General features: G+C 31.6%; 1 protein-coding gene and 2 pseudogenes across 1 annotated transcript; all 3 read right to left on the minus strand.

Annotated features, from left to right (window-relative positions):
* Window positions 1-831: 831 nt before the first annotated feature.
* On the minus strand, window positions 832-6834 carry LOC114165417 (annotated as a pseudogene).
* An 813-nt stretch (window positions 6835-7647) lies between these two features.
* Window positions 7648-12182, minus strand: LOC114165418 (annotated as a pseudogene).
* A 4183-nt stretch (window positions 12183-16365) lies between these two features.
* On the minus strand, window positions 16366-17433 carry LOC114165835. Its single transcript, XM_028050430.1, has 3 exons — window positions 17148-17433; window positions 16713-17078; window positions 16366-16633 (listed from the first exon to the last, which is right to left on the minus strand). The coding sequence occupies exons 1-3, from the start codon at window positions 17226-17228 to the stop codon at window positions 16466-16468; spliced, it is 615 nt and encodes a 204-aa protein (XP_027906231.1). The 5' UTR covers window positions 17229-17433; the 3' UTR covers window positions 16366-16465.
* Window positions 17434-21394: the final 3961 nt, after the last annotated feature.

A 21394-nucleotide genomic window follows, 5' to 3' on the forward strand; every position in this document is an offset into this window, starting at 1 on the left:
AGAAAGAGGTAACGTAAGGTCTATCTGTTACCAGACCCATGCCTGCTATGCTATCATGGTTTGGTATTGGAAATGATCTGTAACATGGTCATGATGGCTGAAGGAGCAGGAAGCAACATCTGCTCTCAGCCTTATCCCCAATTTCGAGATTGGAAGATGCAGAGAAAAGTGAACAGAACAAAGGAGATAGTTACATAATAAAGAGGGGAGATTCATGCTGAAGGGGGAGAGATTGCATTACAGAGCGTAAAAACAACATAAGAGAGCCATTTGATCAGGGAACTTTCGTTTGACAATAGGGACTCCAAGAAGTAAGTTTTCCATCTGAGTACTTGAATGTTTGAGATGAAATTGATGCTCCTGTGTTGTGCTTGAGAATGAATAAAATGTAGTCATGTATATTGAATTTTGCGTGTCATTGATTTGGCTCATTGAATCTGTATCCGTACTAGTCTTTCTACCCGTGCAACGCACGGGTTTTTTTAAATGTAATATTTTTGATAATAGGAATTGATTTTGTAATATTTATTAACTTCTAAGGTTATAATATAATTTCTTTAAAAAAATAACAATAAAAGAAGACCAAATTACATACCTATAATCTGTTTTTGGTTAATCAACTTGATAACTTCCTTTGGTACACAAATTTGATTACTTCTTAAATCAGCATGATGTTCATTGTAAGCCTTGGACTTTACGCAATACATCCTGCATTGAACAACAAAATTATAAAAAATATTTTAATTACAACAATAGATCATGCATCTATATTTATACAAACTTTCAAATTAAAAGAAAATTAGAAATGACATACCTATAATGTGTTCATTGTCAAAGAGTTTCAAAAATTTCTTTGTAGACAACATTTTTAGTTGTGTTTGTGATATTTCCATTTTCATCCAATATAAGTATTTTCAATCCTCTCTTGGTTTTCACTGTAGAAATAGCAACATATAGTTGGCCATGTGTGAATACAGGTTGTGGAAGATAAAGTCCCACTCTAGAAAGTGTTTGTCCTTGACTTTTGTTAATTGTCATTGCAAAGCATAATGAAATTGGAAACTGTCTTCTTTGGAATTTGAAAGGCAATCCTGAATCAGATGGCACTAAATCCATTCTTGGAATAAAAATTTTGTCACCAATGTTTTTTCCAGTAATTACAGTTGCAGAGATTACATTTTTACCCAAATGGTTGACTTGCAATCTTGTGCCATTGCAAAGACCTTTTGCTTGATCAATATTTCTCAAGAGCATAATTGGCACACCTGTTTTGAGCTTGAGTTTATGATTTGGTATCCCTGAACATTTGATATCATTTAAAAATTCAGATGTAAACCATTCAGATTGAACTTCATCTTGTTCATCAGATTGGCAAGGTGTATCTGAACTTAAATAAGTCACCTCTTCACCACCTAATAAAGATAACATGAAATCATTGACTTGCTCTACAGAATCATTAGTTGGGCACAAGATTGCTCCATCATCAAAATAATTTGGATTCATCATGTTAACCACAAATTGAGGATAGACAAATTCAACCAATGACAATAAAGGTACATCTGTATTTATAATAAGCAGCTCTTCTGGAATTTCTACCATGCACTCACCATTCTCATTTACATCCATTTGGCCATCTCCAATTTTCAATATCCAATCAGCAAATTCTTTGATATCATTGGCTGTTTGATTATTTGTTGTAGTACTTAATCTCATGTTCTTGGACAGTTTGAGCACTTTACAACAATTCCATAACTCTGAATAGTTGATGGCTGATTTGATGATATCAAACCTAGATCCTTTCTTTATAACGGGTAGAATTTGTCTGAAGTCACCTCCCAAGACAACTGCTTTGCCACCAAATGGTTTGTCATTATTGGCATCATCAACATTTCGCATAATATCTCTTAGTGTTCTATCAAATGCCTCAAAGCACATTCTATTCATCATTGGTGCTTCATCCCAGATAATTAAATTGGTTGCCATCAGAAGTTTAGCACGGAGAGTACCTTGCGCTATGTTGCAAGTTGATTCATCATTAATTAACAGTGGGATGCAGAAGGTAGAGTGTGCTGTTTTTCCACCAGGAAGTAGTAAAGAAGCAATTTCACTTGATGCTACGTTCAAAACAATCATGCCCTTACTTCTTAGAGCAGCTGACAATGTCTTCCACATAAACGTTTTACCTGTACCACCATAGCCATATAAAAAGAAGAATCCTCCCTTGTTTGAAACAACTGCTGTCATGATATCCTGATATACATGCATTTGTTCATCATTCAGTGCTTTAAGCAAAATATCATGTTCTTTTGCCATGTCTTCTTTATTGTATTGTAGCTCATCAACAATAAATCTGTTATTGAATGTATGTACATCTGAAATATCAAGTTGAGGTAATGAAGGATAATCTTTCAAACATCTACCATTTGACATTAGCATTTCTTGTAATTCCATGAGACATATTTTTTGTAATTCAGCAGTCTCAATTTGAAGACCTGCATGAACAAAATAATGCAATTAAAAGATATATTTTTATTGAATTACAAAAATAACAATATAAAATACCTGGTAATCTCATTTCCTTTCTCTTTTGGTACAAAATTCCATCACACAAGATACTCCATGTAGAATTCCAAACTATATCTGGTTTAGAAATTGTATTCATGGACAACAAAGTAACAAATAATCTTCTAAGTTCATACCCCGAAGCAAATTCACTTGCTTCTTTGATTGCATCAATATATTCTTTATCGTCTGCCAACAATCCCAAAGCATAGCAAGCATCTTGGTATGTTTCATAAAATTTCCCATCAATGGTCTTTATGCTTTCATAATCAATACAACCTTTTTGAATTGTCAGTAATATCCTCAAATAATAAAGTTCTCTAGAGCCCGGAGGAATATAAGTAAGTCTACCAATGTTGTAGCCTTTCTTCCTTGGTTTTCATTCTTTTTCTTTAGCAAACCACACAAATTTGCTTGGAAATTCAGAATAAGTCAATTCTTTTCCTTCTGTATAAACTTTGTTAGCCTCAAACCAAGCTAGAAACATTGTGTTAGCATTTCCGTACCTGTTGCAAATCACATTAATATCATGATATAAACTTTGTTAGTCTCAAACCAAGCTAGAAACATTGTGTTAGCATTTTCGTACCTGTTGCAGATCACATTAATATCATCATTATCTTTAAACAAAGTTGATTGTTGTCCAGGAAGATGGAATGTCAATCTCTGAACAGGAGGCCATCTGTGATGGATGTCAAAAGCAAATATTCGCCAAGCTGCTTCACATGGTGATAGATACCTACAATCATAATACCTCTTGATCTCATCAATAATGGTTTCTTTGTCACATTGTGCAGAGTTGTTGCTTATTTTAAGAGTAGCTCTGTCAGGACCGTTGTTGACATATTTGAACAAATATTTTATTGAATTGGTCTTGTTGCAATACTCTGTATTCACGTGAGCTTGATACCTCATTAGAAGTGGTGGATTGTAAGGAACAACACTTTTGTTGTCCAGCTTAATTCCATTCTTCTCAACAAATCTACCATTATCAAGTCTTCTATAGCATGGATATCCATCTTCATCAATAGAAGTTGAAGATGTGAATTTTTTAGGATAAAATTTGGAACATCTTCCTTCTTTCATGCATGGTGAAGTATATCTCGCACGTCCGCATGGTCCATGAATCATGTAACTTGCTACAACTTTTTCCAATTTTGGATACAAATCCGCATTGGGCAATTCAGCTGATATTACTTTATCAATATCAGTTGAATTTTTCAATTTGCTTTCTCCATCCAACCATAAAAGTATATGTGCATGAGGTAAACCTCTCTTTTGAAATTCTACTGTGTACATTCCTGCATATATAACAGAACAAATTAAATAGTTTAAAAAATGAAATTTCAAAAATAGTCAAAAAGTCTATACTAATGCTTATAGAACATACCTGCAGTGGTTTTTCCAAAGAAGTCCTTTTTTCTGAAATCTGTCATCATTTCATCCAGCTTCATTTTGAATACTCTACATACAATATCAGGTCTATCTGATGGTGACAACCCTTTTGCTAAAACAAAGTCTCTTATTTCGCTCCAATTGACATTGCATGTTATAGTAATGAACAAATCAGGATAGCCAAATTTTTTACAAATAGCCATAGCATCTTGACAATTGTTGAACATGTATCTTGTACCACCAGTGAATGAAGCAGGCAGTACAATACGTCTTCCAATTAAAGAAGGATTTGTCTCTCCTCTATTAACAGCCTCTTGTAATCCATTAAGAATATCACAACGAATTAACTTTTGATTAGCTCTAATGAACGACAGTCGTTGTGCTTCTACCATTGTATAACAATCAACCAAAAACTGTTGGAATAATCTACATGCATTCACAATATTTCCAGGTTCTATAGATCTTTGTTGTATTCTAAATGCAATAAATTCTCGCAACGAAATTCTAATTCTGACCCTGGATTGACTTCTTGAATGAGACTCTCTGATTGGAATATCTTCTTGATAACCATCTTCTCCATATGGAAACATTAGAGGATACTGAAGTGGAATGAAAGCTGTGTGAGTTTCATGCAGTCTTGTTAATTCACCAGAAAATTTCTTGACAATGATATCTCTGCCTACATCCAGATTACCAAAATCACCAACTATTAGAGCAGCTATTTCATCACATGAAGGTGTGTTGTATACTCTAGGGTCTTTGTTTCTGCCTCTAAATAGTCTTAGTGTGAAATCTGATTCCATATGTTGCAGTGACAATTCTCTTACTCTTCTAAAAGATTTCGCAAGAACATTGTGAGTGTCAATCATTTGAATCAAATCAGCAACCAATGATTGATCTAGATCAGATTCCTTGCTGTTAGACCTAAAACATAATAAAGAAAAGAAATAACTTAATAAACAGATGTATTTCAGCAAATAACTTGAGCATATATGTTACTCATTTCAACTAACCTGAAATGCTTTAGTCTGTTACTCAATTCATTTTCGGTGTCATATATGTAAAGTTGTGCAAACTTTGGCTTTGATCCACGTTCTGGCAATAAACTTCCAATACGATGATAGTTCTGACCATTAAGAATAAATTGTGGTGGAGCAGAACCATTGTTCATTGAAGTATCTATCTTACCACCAATTGAAGTAAATGAAAACATGCTATTGTAGAGTCTTATATTCTGTAAAAATGATTTGCTTCTACGATCTACACCATTTAACAAACCTTCAAGAAGATCAGGTGGTTTTTTTAGTAGTGGAATTTGTACTTTTCCCTTTTGACAACATAATGAAAATTGAACTTCCTTTGATGAGTTACTTTTTTCTGCTCTTTCTTCATACCACAGTTGAGCTTGACAGTATTGGCATTCCAAGCAAGGATCTCCAATATTGAGTAGTTCTGAACAAAAACATAAAGCATTAGCACCTCAAGTAATATTTTATGTATGAAATTCTGTACAATTTTGTGTGACTTTACCTTGTAACTCTCCTTTGCAATACAATTCGTTTGTAATTGTAGTACTTGTACTATCTCCTACAATATTAGCAAAATGAAAAGTAATTACTAATTTAAAAAAGAAATTTATTGGAATCAATAAGTTAGCAATTCAAGATCTGAATTACCTTCATATGTTGTTCTTGTTGAATCATCATTTCTTGTGTCTGAACAATGTTGTTCTGTTGTTGTTTCATCATGAAGATTGAATCTGTTTTGAAGTGATTGTATGACTTGAAAAGGATATTTGACAACTTTATTGTTAGAGACAGAATATGAATGATTTTGAACTCCAGATGTGGCACCTATGGAAAAGAATTATTAAAACAATTATGTTATATTCAAAGTCATTATCAGTATGAACTTTTGTATATATGAGTCAAACCTACTTACTTGCACTGCAATTGTAATTATTTTGTACATAACTTCTGTGAATGCTATTGCTGAGAACTGAAATCATTAAAAAAAATGAATAGAATGATTAGAAATCATTAAAGATCAATGTAGAAATACAGCTAAATGTAGAAATTTACCACAAGGAGTATTGTATGTTATAGTAGTAGCGTCGGATTGTGAAGTCATTAAGTTTATTTGAATTGGATCTTCAACTAAAGTAGTTGAAGAATTTGATATATTGTTTCCAGAAACTGCATTAAAATAAACAATTGTTTATAATTTGTTAAAGTGATATTGCAATAGTAATCTTAAAAAACAAACAAATATAACTTACCAATTGTTGACTGAAATCTTGATTTAATACTGTGAAAATTGTTGTTGTTTTCCAAATCTGAAAAATGTTTATTGTAGCAGCATTTTATGTCCAACAATACAAAACCATACATATGGCATTCATGTAACAACACTGTAACAACACTGTTTAAAGAAAGAGGTAAGAAGAAGAAAACTTACTAAGATGCAACTCTTGTAATGGCTTCCTTTGGATACTGTTATGTAATTTATCAGATTCACTTCTTCTATCTATTATCAAAACAGCAAAGATATTTGATTATCAATCTATGTTGTGAAGTTGAAATCAAAATATATTTATTCAAATAGAGAAAAAATGAACTGATATTTTTATACTTTGAGAACAATGGTTGGCGATTTTTGTTTTTTTCCTTGCATTATGTTCTTTGTAATCTGCAAAGAAGATATAAACATAGAAATACAGAATTTGTAAATAAATGTTTGATGAAGAGATTGTGCAGTGAAATGATTCAAGGTATATGTTAGAAGATTACCTGCATGTTGATTACTTCTTGCATTAAACCTTTGTTGTAGCACCAACTTCCTCCTCAGCCTTGCATTTTTACAATCGTTTTCCTCCATTTCAGCAGAAAACATATGGAATACTTTCAAAGGTGTCAATGGAATAAACAAAAAGAAAGATAAGTTGACTCAATGGATGAAAAAGTGTTCTCTGTTTTATTACTATATTGGTGAATGATTTTTATAAACTTTTTTTTGCAGATTGTACCTCTAATCACAATTCTGGAAACAAAAATATTTGTAATTGTAATAGGAAGCAATTGTAAGACTACCAAAAGTATTTAGCAGTAGACTAAGATTATAAATAGTAAGAGCATGCAGTGGTGACTGATAATAGATCAGAAACATTCATATATATAGTAATTCTTTGATATTTGATTTGTTCTTACAGGGAACAAAAAATCTGCTTTTTATGTAGGTACTACAACACGTATTTTTTATGCAGTACTATATATAGTAGAACAAAAAGTACAGTTTCATACCAAGTATGTGCCATTCTTTTTTCATCATGTCTGCAAAATTATAACATGTATCCATACATGTATGTTTAGTTATGACATAGTAAACCAAGATATATCCATACATGTAATATTTAATTATGTTTAATTATAACTCATTTCAATATGTTAAATTAAATTCTAGTATGTATGAATTAGAGTCGATGAATTAAAGATTAAGAATAAACTTTTGATTGGAATTCATAGAATTTGAGACAATGTGCAAAGAAATTTCATTAATAACAAAATAGAACAATACATATGCATTGCTGAATATATATGAACTTGTAGCTTGAAAACTACCTAAGTAGCAGACATGAAAACAAAACTAATTATAATTAAAAGTTTCAAATAACACCATAAAAGAAACTGTAAATTAAAGATTACAATATGTAAGCACTTTGACATTCTGATTGCTTTTCATCTGATCAACTTCAAACACCAAGTCAATAGGTTGATCAAATCCATGAGCAGTACAAAATTCCTTCCACCCACTTCCTATTTTGTTAGACTTCTTTGGATGATTTCTCAAGAGTAGTTTGCACTTGACTATTTCGCGAGGTCCATGAAGAAGAATGTATTTAAATCTTCCTTGACGAAGATAATTGCCAAAATCAGAAGGCAAATCCTAACACATAGAATGTAATTAAAGAAATCAATAAAAATTATTTATCCGTTTAAGATATCGATTAAATTTTTTTAAGAAATTAAAATACATTAATATAAATATAAATGAAATGAATCTCACCAGATGGCTAGCATGGCATTGGTTTGGATTCAGAAATATGCAAAAATGCAACTTCGGTCCATTGAAAAGTGGTTCATCTGCTTGAAGTCTTTTAAGAAAACGTCCAATAGATAAAGGTTTGCATTTACTTGGAAAAACAGTGATGTGGAAGCAAGAATGACCAACATATCCAAAATAAATACTGTGGTTATCGTGTAGTTCATAAAATTCCCTTAAATCATTCCATCCTCCTATTACCATTGGTTTCTGTAAATTCTTGTTATAAGTGACGACATGTCTATTGCCTTCTTCATCTGTTAAAGTCCATTGACGTTGAAGATCGTGATCATAAAGAATGACGAATGCACGATCCACAAACCCAACAACCTCCAAGGATATAATTTATTTGAACAACGACATACATTAGTTGAAGAAAAAATGATAATATAATTTCAAATCCGTGAAAAAAAATAAGAAGAGTAGAAGAATTTTTTTAAAACCAAAACTGTATATAAAAATATACCAAAGACGTACCTCATCCTCAAGGTGGATAATACAGAACTGGTACCTACTCATTCTATTAACAACTTGTTCTTGGTTGAAGTTGTTCTCCATTTGGTAGGACTTTCAGAATGGAAGTAGAAATAGAGTAGTAAAAATGGAGAATATGACGGAACTTATGTTCAAGTGTGGTTGTGATGGTAGAATGAAGATCAACATTTATAGAGGAAAAATCCACCATGAAAAGACGGGACGATTACAAATACATTTCAAAACAGTAATGTAATTATTACTTTGGAAAACGGGAAGACCATTAAAAGAACAATATAAAATATTACGTTATAAATTATTTTAAAAATATAATAATATCATAATATAATATAATATATAATAAAATAAAGAGTTATTTTTACAAAAATGTAACAACCAAAATCCATATATATATATAACATATAGATATAAATATTAATATATATATATATATATCTATATATTATATTAACACAAATGGAATCGAAATTGACGTAGTAGGTTAAAATATAATAATTGGTTCTAAATTTATGATATATTAAATTTTTGTTTTTTAGATATATGAGAATGAAAATGGAATTTATTTAATAAACTTGGTAACCATAACAAAGAAAAATGATTCAAATATGTGTATGGCAGCCAATTGTGTTGCCATAACTTAAAATGTGACAACATTTAATTAGTTTGCCAAATATATATTATTTATGAAAACCAATGTAAATAAGAATTTCTAAATTAGGTTGTTTAAGAAAAATATATGATGCATTTATGAAAATAAATATAACTAATAAATTTGAATTTCTAAATAAGTTTTTGATAAAAGTTATTTTTTATTATAAGAAATAATTGATAAATAATTGATGGTAAAACATAATATCACTTTTAAAACGTTTTGATGTAGCTGGCAGTCAAGTTTGTTGACAATAATTGAAAAATGTCAACAATATTTTACAAACCAGCGGATGGAAGAAATAAAATTATACAATTTGTAACAAATAAAACCATAATAAAAGCATAACATAGTTATAATCAAATTAAACATCAAAGTTATAGTTTAAAGGAAATTGAAGACATAACCATGCGTACACATATTACAGTCCCAAATTGTCAAACATAAAAGAAATTGTCTTCAAATATTAAAACTAAAATCATCTATTGTTTGACTATTTTTTCCTTCTTAATATTTCTTTTTAGCAGCTTCAGTGGAACAGTGTCTTCTTCGATGGATTCAAGTGATAAGGTCTTCTTTGCAGATTCTCTCTTAAGTGAAGTGTTACCATCCTCATTCGTAGCAGTATCTTTGATTAAGTCAGCAGATTGGGATGCACAGTCAATTGTTTCTTTGGTAAATCTGACTAATAAATCCTATAGTACAGTTTAAAAACAAATAGAATTAATAAAATCACACGTCATTAACAAAAAATGAAATTTATTAAATTTGTATACCTCGGCAATATCAACAGTAGACTCATTGACTACACGCTGTTTTTCTCTGCTAAACTCACCATTGCCAGCATAAACATCCTTTAAGAAGGTTAAGAAAAATAAATGATTAAGAAGTTAAATATATGTAAATTGTAAAATGTAAACTGTATATTTAAAGTTATATATTACCACAGATTTCAACGAAGAATCATTGAACTTCTCAATTATATCATCATCAAGACATATTTTCTTCACTCTGAAAGATTGTTCAAGTTTGAAAGTTTGATCGTTCCTACTTTCAACTTTAAACAGCAGACTTTTATTAATTAATTCTTCAAACTCCTTAGGAAAATTCCCACAACCATTCATCTACGATAACAAAGTAATTTAAAATCATATTCAGAGAGATATATCGCACTGTCCTTATTACTGTATATATATAAGTTGATATATTCAAGAGTATACCTTATCATGAGACTCTAACATATCAGCACAGGTTTTTTTGAAAAGGGTGGTTGCATCCCTATCAAACAGAACAAATGTGGTGGAATCGGATGAGTCAATAACTCGAACCTTAATCCTATATCTGTAAAATATATAAAAGTATTAATTCCCAAAAGTGAAAATTATAATCATATATGTAAATTGGCATGAAGTTTAATAAAGTTAAAGTTAACCTTGGAAAGACTTTTATAACATGCTTGTTACACTTCTCGCAAAAGAACATCTTTGAATCTGGATAAACAGCTTTGTTGCAAACACAAGCCGTATACCACCAGTCATCCTCATCCAAGATATGGTTAATGGTTCCAAACAATATGAAAGTTGCAACCTTTGAATATATAAAAGATTAATGTAAAAAGGTATTGACAACAACAAAATGACATGAAATAATTTAGAAGTCATTCTAACCTCTTTACAATCTTTAAGACCTTGAATAGTCGTCCTAGGTGTAACAGTTAAAAAGTCTTCTTCCACAGTATTTTTGGAAGTCTGAGACAGCTGCGTTAATCCTTGAGAGGGAGATTCATTGTTCTCAATCATCCTGGGCAATACAAATTAAAGTTAAAAAAATGGATTAACTAAAAAATTAGAAAGTATTGCAATAAATGAATAACAATTTGAACATTACCTTGATTTAAGTTCAGATGCCTCCTTGAAGTTAACATTGTACTTAATCCTAGTGCAGAACTTGCAATTTTGAAGTTGAACCTTATCTAAATTTAAAAACATAGTGCATGTGAAAGTACCATGGTAATAAAAATTGTAATATAACAAAAGTAAAAGAAGTCACAGAAGTTTACCTTGAAAAGTTTTGACTTTCGCAAATTCTATACTTATAGCACAATTTTGTACTTCTCCACTTGAAAGAAATACATTCAGTTCATCGACATAAATACCAAACAAAGTACATTCTATTCGAAACCTAAACATTCAATAAATGTTATGTCAAATCATTATTTAAACAAAAATAAAAAGGTATGTAGTATATCATAGAAATAAAATACCCATCAGCTTATATTGCAATGACATTTAATTTTGTTGTCTTTCCATCAACTTGCAATTCTCTTTCAGTACCCACTCCAACCAGTAATCCCAATACATCTAAAGAAAAAATAATAGAAGTCATAACATAAAATGACGAAATAATTGTTGATAACTAAAATATATGAATGGTAGAAAAACAAAAAATATTAAGTTACCAACTAAATAATCAGTATCGAATCCAGTGGTTGTCAATAATGACAAAGGTGTGTATTGTGGTTTCACATCAGGAACCAAGTTACCATCAAGCAAACTAACTTTGGTACCAAACTGGAAATTAATCTTATAAGGGTGGTGCGTAGTTCTGTAAATTCCAGAATTTGGAGCAACACTGAAATTTTGTATGGCATAAACATCACCTTCAGAAATTTCAGTCTGGAATTTGTAAATTAGAGTACGTCTGATGGAAGCATGTATTTTAGAACCCTGAAATACATCAATATAATAAAGATAAAGATGTTTAACATACAGATATTTTGTTGATAACAATGATGGTAAATAATTAGACGAATAATAACCTCTTTGTCTTGAATAACCAACTCCATGGAAAAAGGACACCTTTGTTTAGTGAAATCTGGAACGAACCATGAACGTGTCACCCTAACAATGATATTCCAGTTCTCCTTTTCTGGAGTAACTTGGCTTACATTTTGAGTTTGCTTTTGAACTTCAGAGAGAGACATGTTGATCTCAAAACAAAGATATTCAACAAATGGAAGTAAAAAAGTAAGTACTACATTGGTTACATATTTAAACTCACATAAAAAAGATAATAATGAATTATAAAATATTTTAGTAAGGAAATTAAAAAAAATAATAAAAGGTTCAAAGCAGCTATAGAGTAATATATATCTGTTTGGTCAAGGATAGTAAGAAAAAGATAACATGGATTTGGCAAATTTTGAAAAAGTAAAGGTTCATACGTGATTGGATTGTAAAATTTGAAATGGTTAAAGAAACCAAGAGGTACAAAAGCATTAAGTAATCTGCAAACATGGAGTAATAGACATGACATGTTAATAGAAAAAAAATTTGACCTAGGTTTACAGAAATCATACTATCATTTTCTTGTGAAAACTGCGAAAAACAGCTATTGATGTCAGAAACCAGTAATGTGTTGCAATGGTTTTTTTGACAGGTTTCATATAAAAGGAAAATAAAGGAAAAAAAGCTTTCTGATGAAGATGAACCATTAAAAGCTTACTTTGAAATGAAAACATTACCTCTTGGCGTGATGTATTGAGCAGTGAACCATTAATTGAATCACTAATATGGAAACAATGAAGATCTGCAAAAAAGTATGGCTGCATAAACAAATAATTTTAAGAAAAAAGCCATGTGCGAAGATGTTTTTTCAGGATTTGTTAACAAATGAACAAAATGTACAACTGTACAAAAGAACATATGAACTGCTACGCTTCATGTCGAACTATATTTGTTATCAAAAACAAATGAAGGACATACCTTTCGTGGAATATGGTTTGTATGAATCCAGACTTGGCAGAGAAAAGAGAACAGTACTTTGGATGAATAATAATTAAATAAAGTTTAGAAAAAGAGAACAAAACAGTGTTATACACAATATACAATAGTGCTAGAAACTTGCTGGAGAAGACAAAACGGTTGGATAAATTAAAATAATAATATATAAATAACAAATATTCAAAAAAACTAAATTCGTATAAAGAATTAATAAAGTAATAAATATCAGAGATTGGTACGGAATACAAAGATGTGGAAAGAATTAAGAAATTTCTCGAGCAGTGCAAAAATCATATCAATCTACTTTTTGAAAATCATATTATTTTTTAGTTATAATATTTAAAAATGAGATGTATCTGAAATAAACCATGGTCATATGTTGTCAAATATAAAATTTAATTGAAAAAGAATGATATGACATTTGGGGTTCTGACATGAATTAAATGGCAAAGATATTCGAGATTATATCAGATTTGTAGATATGGAAGAAGATATGTAGCAGTTAAAATTATAGCAGATTTAAACAGTTGTATTTACCAAAATATATATATATATATATATATATATATATATATATATATATATATATATATATATGTAATGTAAAAAAAGTCTATAATAATTGCTACAAAATATTACATTGGCCATACAAAAAAAGTAATACGTTAAAATAATATTGTTCAGGGATGATTTCAGAGGCCATGATAATAGTCAAATATATTAAGAAGCACATTGACATGGCTGCTTGGTTCTTCACCGTCAACCTCAAGAAGTATTATATCTCCTTCCTGTAGTCCATGTAGTTCACAAAAGTTTTTCCATCCACTGCCAATCTTCACCGATCTTGCTCTAATTAACAATTTGCATTGAACTTGTGCTTTTGGACCATAAAGCACAATTTCTGAGAAATTACTATTGCGAAAATACTTACATAGGTCTGAATTCAAATCCTGCGGAGACCAAAAAAATATTATTACAAAACAAAATTATATATAAATTAAAACGAAGATTAGAAACAAACAAAATTAATGGTAAACAGATTACAAAAAAAAAGGTAAGAAAGATCACCATAGAGCTTGATTTCCAGTTGTTTTTAGAAAGGCGGAACTCAAAGTGAATTAATTTTGACGTTGTGAGTGGAAGATTTGATCGAACATGACTTTGAAATTTTTGCAAAGTAGTTTCTGAACACTGATCATAAAGGTGTATTTCAAAAATAGAATTTCCAGTATGCCTTAAGTAACATACTCTGGGTGGTTTTATATCATAGAATTTTCTTATATCACACCACCCATGAGTAATCCTCGGATTATAAATATCCATGTTGAAGGTAACATGGTGCATATTACCATTGTTATCAGAAATTGTCCAAACTGGACCCAATTCACGGCCTAATGTAATGACAAACTTTCGGTTCACGTCACCAAAATCCTTCAGAAAAAAGAGTTCATGAAAAATATATTATTTAAATTCAACAGAGAATAATAATGATGAATAATTTATAAGTGATGAATTAAAAAAAAACTTGTTCTTCGATGAACATAGTGAAGAATCCACCCTTCCACTTAGTTGCAAGTATGGATTGATCACCCAATATGCACTGTTTCGTCGTCATCTAAGAAGATGGTATAAAATATTTAAAAAAAATTGAAAAACAGAAAACATCATCATCTGAGAAGTGTAGTTCATAAAAAGGTAAAACTTTAACATGGTTATGATGAAAAACAGAAAATCACGAAACAAATTTTTTGATGTGGACTGTCAAGAGAAGTGTAGTTCATAAAAAGTTAAAAGTTTAACATGAATACGTTAAAAAAATTTGTAGAAGTGGTTGATGATCAAAAAGAGAATATGACAAATAAAGAAAATGATGATGATGATGGAACAGAGAAAATGATGAAACATTGAAGATGACGAAACATCAAAGTTGCTAAAACAGAAAAGATGATGAAACATAAAAGACGATCATGTACAACTTGTCGTTCATAAAAATATAAAAGTTAAACATGCATACCTTTGTGTAATGGAAAGCGCTTTGGTATCAGAAAGATTAGCCCAGATGAGTATGAGAAAAAGAAGATAAGTTGTAAATTGTAGAGGAAGGTGCGGTTTTTGACTGTGAAGAGAGGTCTTACTAATCAAATGTGTTTGTGATATGGAAAAGAAGATGGTGAGGATAGAGCAGTTTAAAAATGTTTGTGCAATAGAAAAGAAAATGGTGATGATGAAACGGAGAAGATGATAAAGAAAAATGATGATGAACAGAAGCCTAGGTAATAAAAGTGTAATAATTATGCATACATACCTTCCGTGTAATGGAGAAGCACTTCTGAAAATCTGATTTAAACAGATGAACACAGATGAGTATACTTGAAAGAAGAGTTCTTTGAATGTGAAGAGATGCAACGATAATCAAAGAGTTTTAGTTTTTATTGGGCAGTGCAATCATGATTTTCGTCTTGAAAAGTGTTTGAATGTGAAGAGATGCAACGATAATCAAAGAGTTTTAGTGTTTATTGCGCAGTGCAATCATGATTTTCGTGTTCAAAAGTGTTTGAATGTGAAGAGATGTAGCTGATTGCGTAGTCCAGTCATGATTTTCGTCTTCAGAAGTGTTTGAAGGTGAAGAGATGTAGCGGTAATCAAAGAGTTTTAGTGTTGATTACATAGAGCAGTCATTATTAGCGTCTTGAAAATTGTTTGAATGTGAAGAGATGTAGCGGTAATCAAAGCGTTTTAGTGTTGATTACATAGACCAGTCATTATTAGCGTCTTGAAAATCGTTTGAATGTGAAGAGATGAAGCGGTAATCAAAGCGTTTTAGTGTTGATTACGGTAATCTGGTCAGTGCATTTAATTTGATCTTGAGAAATGAAAAGAAATTTAAAAAAATGAAACGTTTGTTGGCTTCTGATTTATTATTTAATAAATACAACGTGTAGCAGAGGAGATCCACAGTTTAGTAATCATTATCTCGAGCAGTGCGATATTTAATGGATTTGAAAACTGATTGACAGGTTGATTTGAAGACAATTAAAACCACTTTTTGAAGGCGGTGGAATACAAAAACCTTTCTAAACAGTCATTTCAAATTTCTATTTCAATTAATATTAAAAAATGGTTAAACAGATTATAATTCATTTATAACTTAAAAGATTCTAATAATAATAATTAATGATAGTTCATTTTGTGTTATGGTCATTATTGTTAAGTAAAAATTAAATTAAGAATAAATTATAATTACTAAAATGAAGACGAACCAAAAATAATACAAAATAATAAAATACATATAATAAAAGAGAACAAAATTTAACTTATATATTGAGATATATAATAACTGAATACAAAGTAAGAGTGCAATATAAAAAGTTCAAACTAAATAAAATCAAAAATTACAACTTTAAAACCAAAAAAGTGGATAAAGAACTTTGATATCTCTGCTTGTTCTTTGACTTTCAACTTCAAAAAATAATTCAGGGTGATCCTATACAGAGAGTTGATGAAGAGCACAAAAGTCTTTCCAGCCAGATCCTATCTTAACAGACCTACGTCTTATTATCAATTTACACTCGACCTTGCCCCGGGGTCCATGTAAAACAACAGAAGAAAGTCCACTATTTTGAAAATAAGTAGCAAATTCTTTCTTCAAATACTGAAAAAAGAATGTCAAGAGATATTAATTATTATAAAGCAATGGAAATTTAAAATAATATTAAAAATTCAAAACTAACCAGGTCGCTTGCTTGACAGTAGTATGTGGATAGTTCAACAGTAAAATGGATTAAGTTCGACATAGAGAGAGGACGACGTATGGCAACATTGTTGAGGAACTTGGTCTTGATTCCTGTGTTTGCAAAACGTTTAGAGACGTGGATTACGAAAGATGAATTTCCCACATATTTGAACACAACCAACTTGTTTGACTGATCTCCATAGAAAGATCTTAGTTGGTTCCAGCCTTGAGTAATCATTGGAGTGTGAATATCCATGTTGTAAGTAACATGGTGAACATTACTTTGGTAATCCACAACAGTCCATTTAGCACCAAGGTCCTTCCAATAGCGTATGATGAAGACTCGGTCGACGTGTCCATAGTCCTTAAAAGATGAATAAGTTAAGAATAAATAAATAAAAGTATTTATTTAACATTGAATAAAAAAATATACCTGGTCTATCAAAAACATAGAAATGAATCCGCCAACCAGATCTGAAGAAAGTATGGATTGTGGTGTGGGCATGGGTTCCATTGAAGCAGAATAGGTTGGTGATGAAGTAAAATTGTAAGAGAAGAAAATGGTTCACAGTAGAGAAATCAAATGTCTGACTTTGAATTGGTAAACACAGGGAATATATATAAAAGAAATAGGAGAAGTTAGAGCTGTTGGAAGTATCCGTACAAAGTGAATAGTCTTAAGTGGTAAAAGTAGAGGTTAATAAATACCAATTCAAAAATTAAACGTGAAATAAAAATAAAAATTATGAAACGTCGTAAAAGTATAAGTACAATTTTTTAATGTAATTTTGTAATGTTGCTTTTTTTGAGGATGGTGTATATTTAATATTGGAATATAATAAACTTTAATAATTATAACGTGTGGCAAGTGATGGATCAGTTTATTCATCATTATCTCGAGCAGTGGGAAATTTAATGCTTTTGAATACTGATTGACAAGTAGATTTGGAGATTTATAAAAACAGTATTTGAAGCGGTCAAGGGTGATTTGAAAAATGTGCAAATGAAAACGTGTGGCAGGTGATGGATCAGTTTATTCATCATTATCTCGAGCAGTGCGAAATTTAATGCTTTTGAATACTGATTGACAGGTTAATTTGGAGATTTATAAAAGCAGTATTTGAAGCGGTCAAGGGTGATTTGAAAAATGTGCAAATGAAAACGAATATTGGGTTAAAATTTGTAGATTTGGTGATAGAATGAATTATTAAAAAAAAACAATAACGAAAAAAAATGAAAGAGTTTAAGAATACCTACATGTTAGATCAAAATTTTATTTCAAACCTGATGTTAAATCTGCGGCAGTGAACCATATTAGAAATGTAGCAAACCTAGAAAATACAATGATACAATAAAAATGTTAGCTATGACAAAATAAAAGAATAATGAGTTGTTCGCTGGAGAAAAGTAGAAATAACAACGAAATCTGGGTAATAAAAAAAGCATGAAGGTAATCCACAAAGATAGATGAATACGACTTCTGGGTTTAGAAGTCTAAAATAACGATTGAAAAACCTAGATCTCACAAAAAAGAAGAAGAAATGAGTGTTTCGGTTGAGAAAACTGTAAAAAAAATCGCTTTGAAGGTAACAATAAAGAGATGTGCTGATTAAATGCTGTATTAAAAAATACCATGAACGAAAAAAAACTGAAAAAGAGATTTGAAGGTAGAAAAGTAAAGAAGATGAAGGGTCTGAAAAGTGAAAAAATACAGATAAGCAACAGTTAGATATACATAAACAGAAAAAAAAGTTTGATCAAAAGTTTATTTCAAACCTGATGTTAAATCTGCGGCAGTGAACCATATTACAAATGTAGCAAACCTAGAAAATACAATGATGCAATACAATTGTTAGGTATGACAAAATAAAAGAATAATGAGTTGTTCGCTGGAGAAAAGTAGAAATAACCACGAAATCTGGGTAATAAAAGATAGATCTCACAAAAAAGAAGAAGAAATGAGTGATTGGGTTGAGAAAACTCTAAAAAAAATCGACTTCTCTGTTTAAACCTGTAGAAAAAGGGATGAAGAAGTTAAATCTGACAAAATATAAGCAAAAAATTAGTTGTTCGCTTAACAAAACTGAAAACCAAAAATACTTCTCCGTTTAAACTTGTAAAAAAAGTGATGAAGAACTTAGATCTGACAAAATATAAGCAGAAAATGAGTTGTTCGCTTAAGAAAACTCAAAAAAAAAATATTTCTCCGTTTAAACCTGTAAAAAAAGGGATGAAGAAGTTACATCTGACAAAATATAAGCCGAAAATGAGTTGTTGGCTGAAAACTCAAAACAAATTATATTTCTCCGTATAAACCTGTAAAAAAAGTGATGAAGAAGTTAGATCTGACAATATATAAGATGAAAATGAGTTGTGGGCTAAGAAAACTTAAAACAAAAAATATTTCTCCGTTTAAACCTGTAAAAAAAGTGATGAAGAAGTTAGATCTGACAAAATATACGCAGAAAATGAGTTGTTGGCTAAAGAACACTTAAAAAAAAAATTCTCCGTTTAAACCTGTAAAAACCAGAGGAAGAGCTGAAAAGAGGAAGATGAAGAGTTGTTGAATGTGGTGAGAAAACCAGAGAAAAGAGGAAGGTTGAGAAGAAGATGAAGAGTGTGGACTGCAAAAGAGAGGAGAAGAAAAGAGAGACAGAGAGAGAAAGAGAGAGAGAAACGTTTTGACTGCGAAAGAGAGGAGAAGAAAAGAGAGACAGAGAGAGAAAGAGAGAGAGAAACGTTTTGAATGCTGATAATAAATGCATTTAGAATTTTTTTTAAAACGCTGAAAATCGTAGTTGATTGACACGTTAGCTTTTTTTCCTTTTGTAGAATGAAAATTTTGAAATGAAGTGGGTCAGATATATTAATTTATAGAGAAACTTGTCATTTGTTAGTTTAGAATTGTATATAGTATTAGATGCATTAATATATTATCATTCTTTGAATCCTCCATTATCACCCTCGCCTAAACCCTATCCTTCACCACCATTCATCACCACAGAGCCACCCATAATCAACCACCAATCCTCACCCTTCTTTTCTCGTTCATTCTAACGCGGTTGGCATCTTCAACACACTGAAAAACCCGTTCTCCTTCCCAATCCCTCGGCTTCCCAATCCAACCCCGCAACATACCCATTCGTAAAGCCACTGTCTCAACATCACATCACCATTTCGACCTGCAAACAAAACACATAAGCAATAAACCAGAATCACATTCATTCATCATCACTGTCACACACTCGAATTCACCATAGAAACCCAATACAAATCAGAAGCAGAAAACCAAGAGAAGAGAAACCCTCGCCGCCGGCGATTCGAAGCTCTGAATGGGAGTGTGGTCACGTATGGTCAATAAACGGAGGAGTAATGGTCGCGTGATGACGAGCCGCAGAGTCCTCGCGCACCAGCGGCGTCGGCGTTTCCCTCGACGATGACGGCAGGACCAACGACGACCTTGAGGCGGCTGAAACCGCTGACGGTGGTGTCCGGCAAGCGAGATCGGCGCAGCCCCTGTTTGGAATGCATTGGAGAAGCGAAGGAGGAGACGCCGGTGCAAGAACGTTTCGTGCGGAATAGAATCGAGGGTGACGGTGTCGCTGGTGAAAACTCCGGCGAAGGTCGTTGGTGGTGGCACTAGGCGCTGGCGCGGGTCTTGGTGTCGAGAGAGAAAACGAGAGAGGGGGCTTTCCTCCTGATTTTCGAGCAGCTAGGGTTTAGGCTATGATTCACCACTCACATTTCACATTGGGCTGATTAAGTCTCAGCCCATTTCACTTCTTGCACCGCCCCTTTTAATATTCTCACTCCCATGTATATTGTCTTGTTTGTTTCCTTCCCGCACCTCCACTCTTTTTATCTTCGTGCACCCCCTGTTTTAATCTCTGCACCTCCTTTAATTTATGTTTTGCTGCTGTATATTTTTTCTCTGCGCCCCCCCGTATTTGCTAGTATCACACCTCTTTTTATTTTGGACTGGTTTGTTGTTACTGTGTGCAGCCCATATTCCACTCCACACACCTCTAGTAACTACCTGTTGCACCCCCAGGTTTACTAACTCCACCACTCATTTATGTTTTATTGTCAATTTTGGGCATGTTTTATATTTTACTTGTTGCACTCCCATTTTTATTCTACACACCTGATTTACTTCATGCACCTCACATATTACTCATACACCCTTATATTTTTGTTTCTCACTTTTATCCCTTTTTTAATTACACCTTTTTTTATTTTATTTTTTTTTCTTTAAAAAAATTAAAAAGAAACCAAATATTTGGAAATTATAAAAATACAAAAAAAATAATAAATAAAAAATGGAAAATATTTTCTTGTGTCTGTCCGGTCATTCGCACCGTGTGACACTTGTTTTCAAAAATATCAAAAATGATTCTCTTTCAATTTTTGTTGTGTCTGTCCGGCCGCTCGCACCGTGTGACACTTTCTTCCAATAATTCAAAAAATACCAAAAATAGTTTTCTTTCTCTTTTAGTGTCTGTCTGACCGCTCGCGTCGTGTGACACGTATTTCCAAGTAATTCAAAAATATAAAAATATCAATATTTCAAACAACTACCCTTTTTAAGAACTACGTGATCCTTGATTCTCCACTGTGAGATACGTAGGAGCAAGGCCAGTCCTTGTCAGGTTCACCTCCAAAAAAATCAAATCATTTTCT

The sequence above is a fragment of the Vigna unguiculata genome, chromosome 10 (assembly GCF_004118075.2).
Source record: "Vigna unguiculata cultivar IT97K-499-35 chromosome 10, ASM411807v1, whole genome shotgun sequence".
Lineage (NCBI taxonomy): Eukaryota > Viridiplantae > Streptophyta > Magnoliopsida > Fabales > Fabaceae > Vigna > Vigna unguiculata.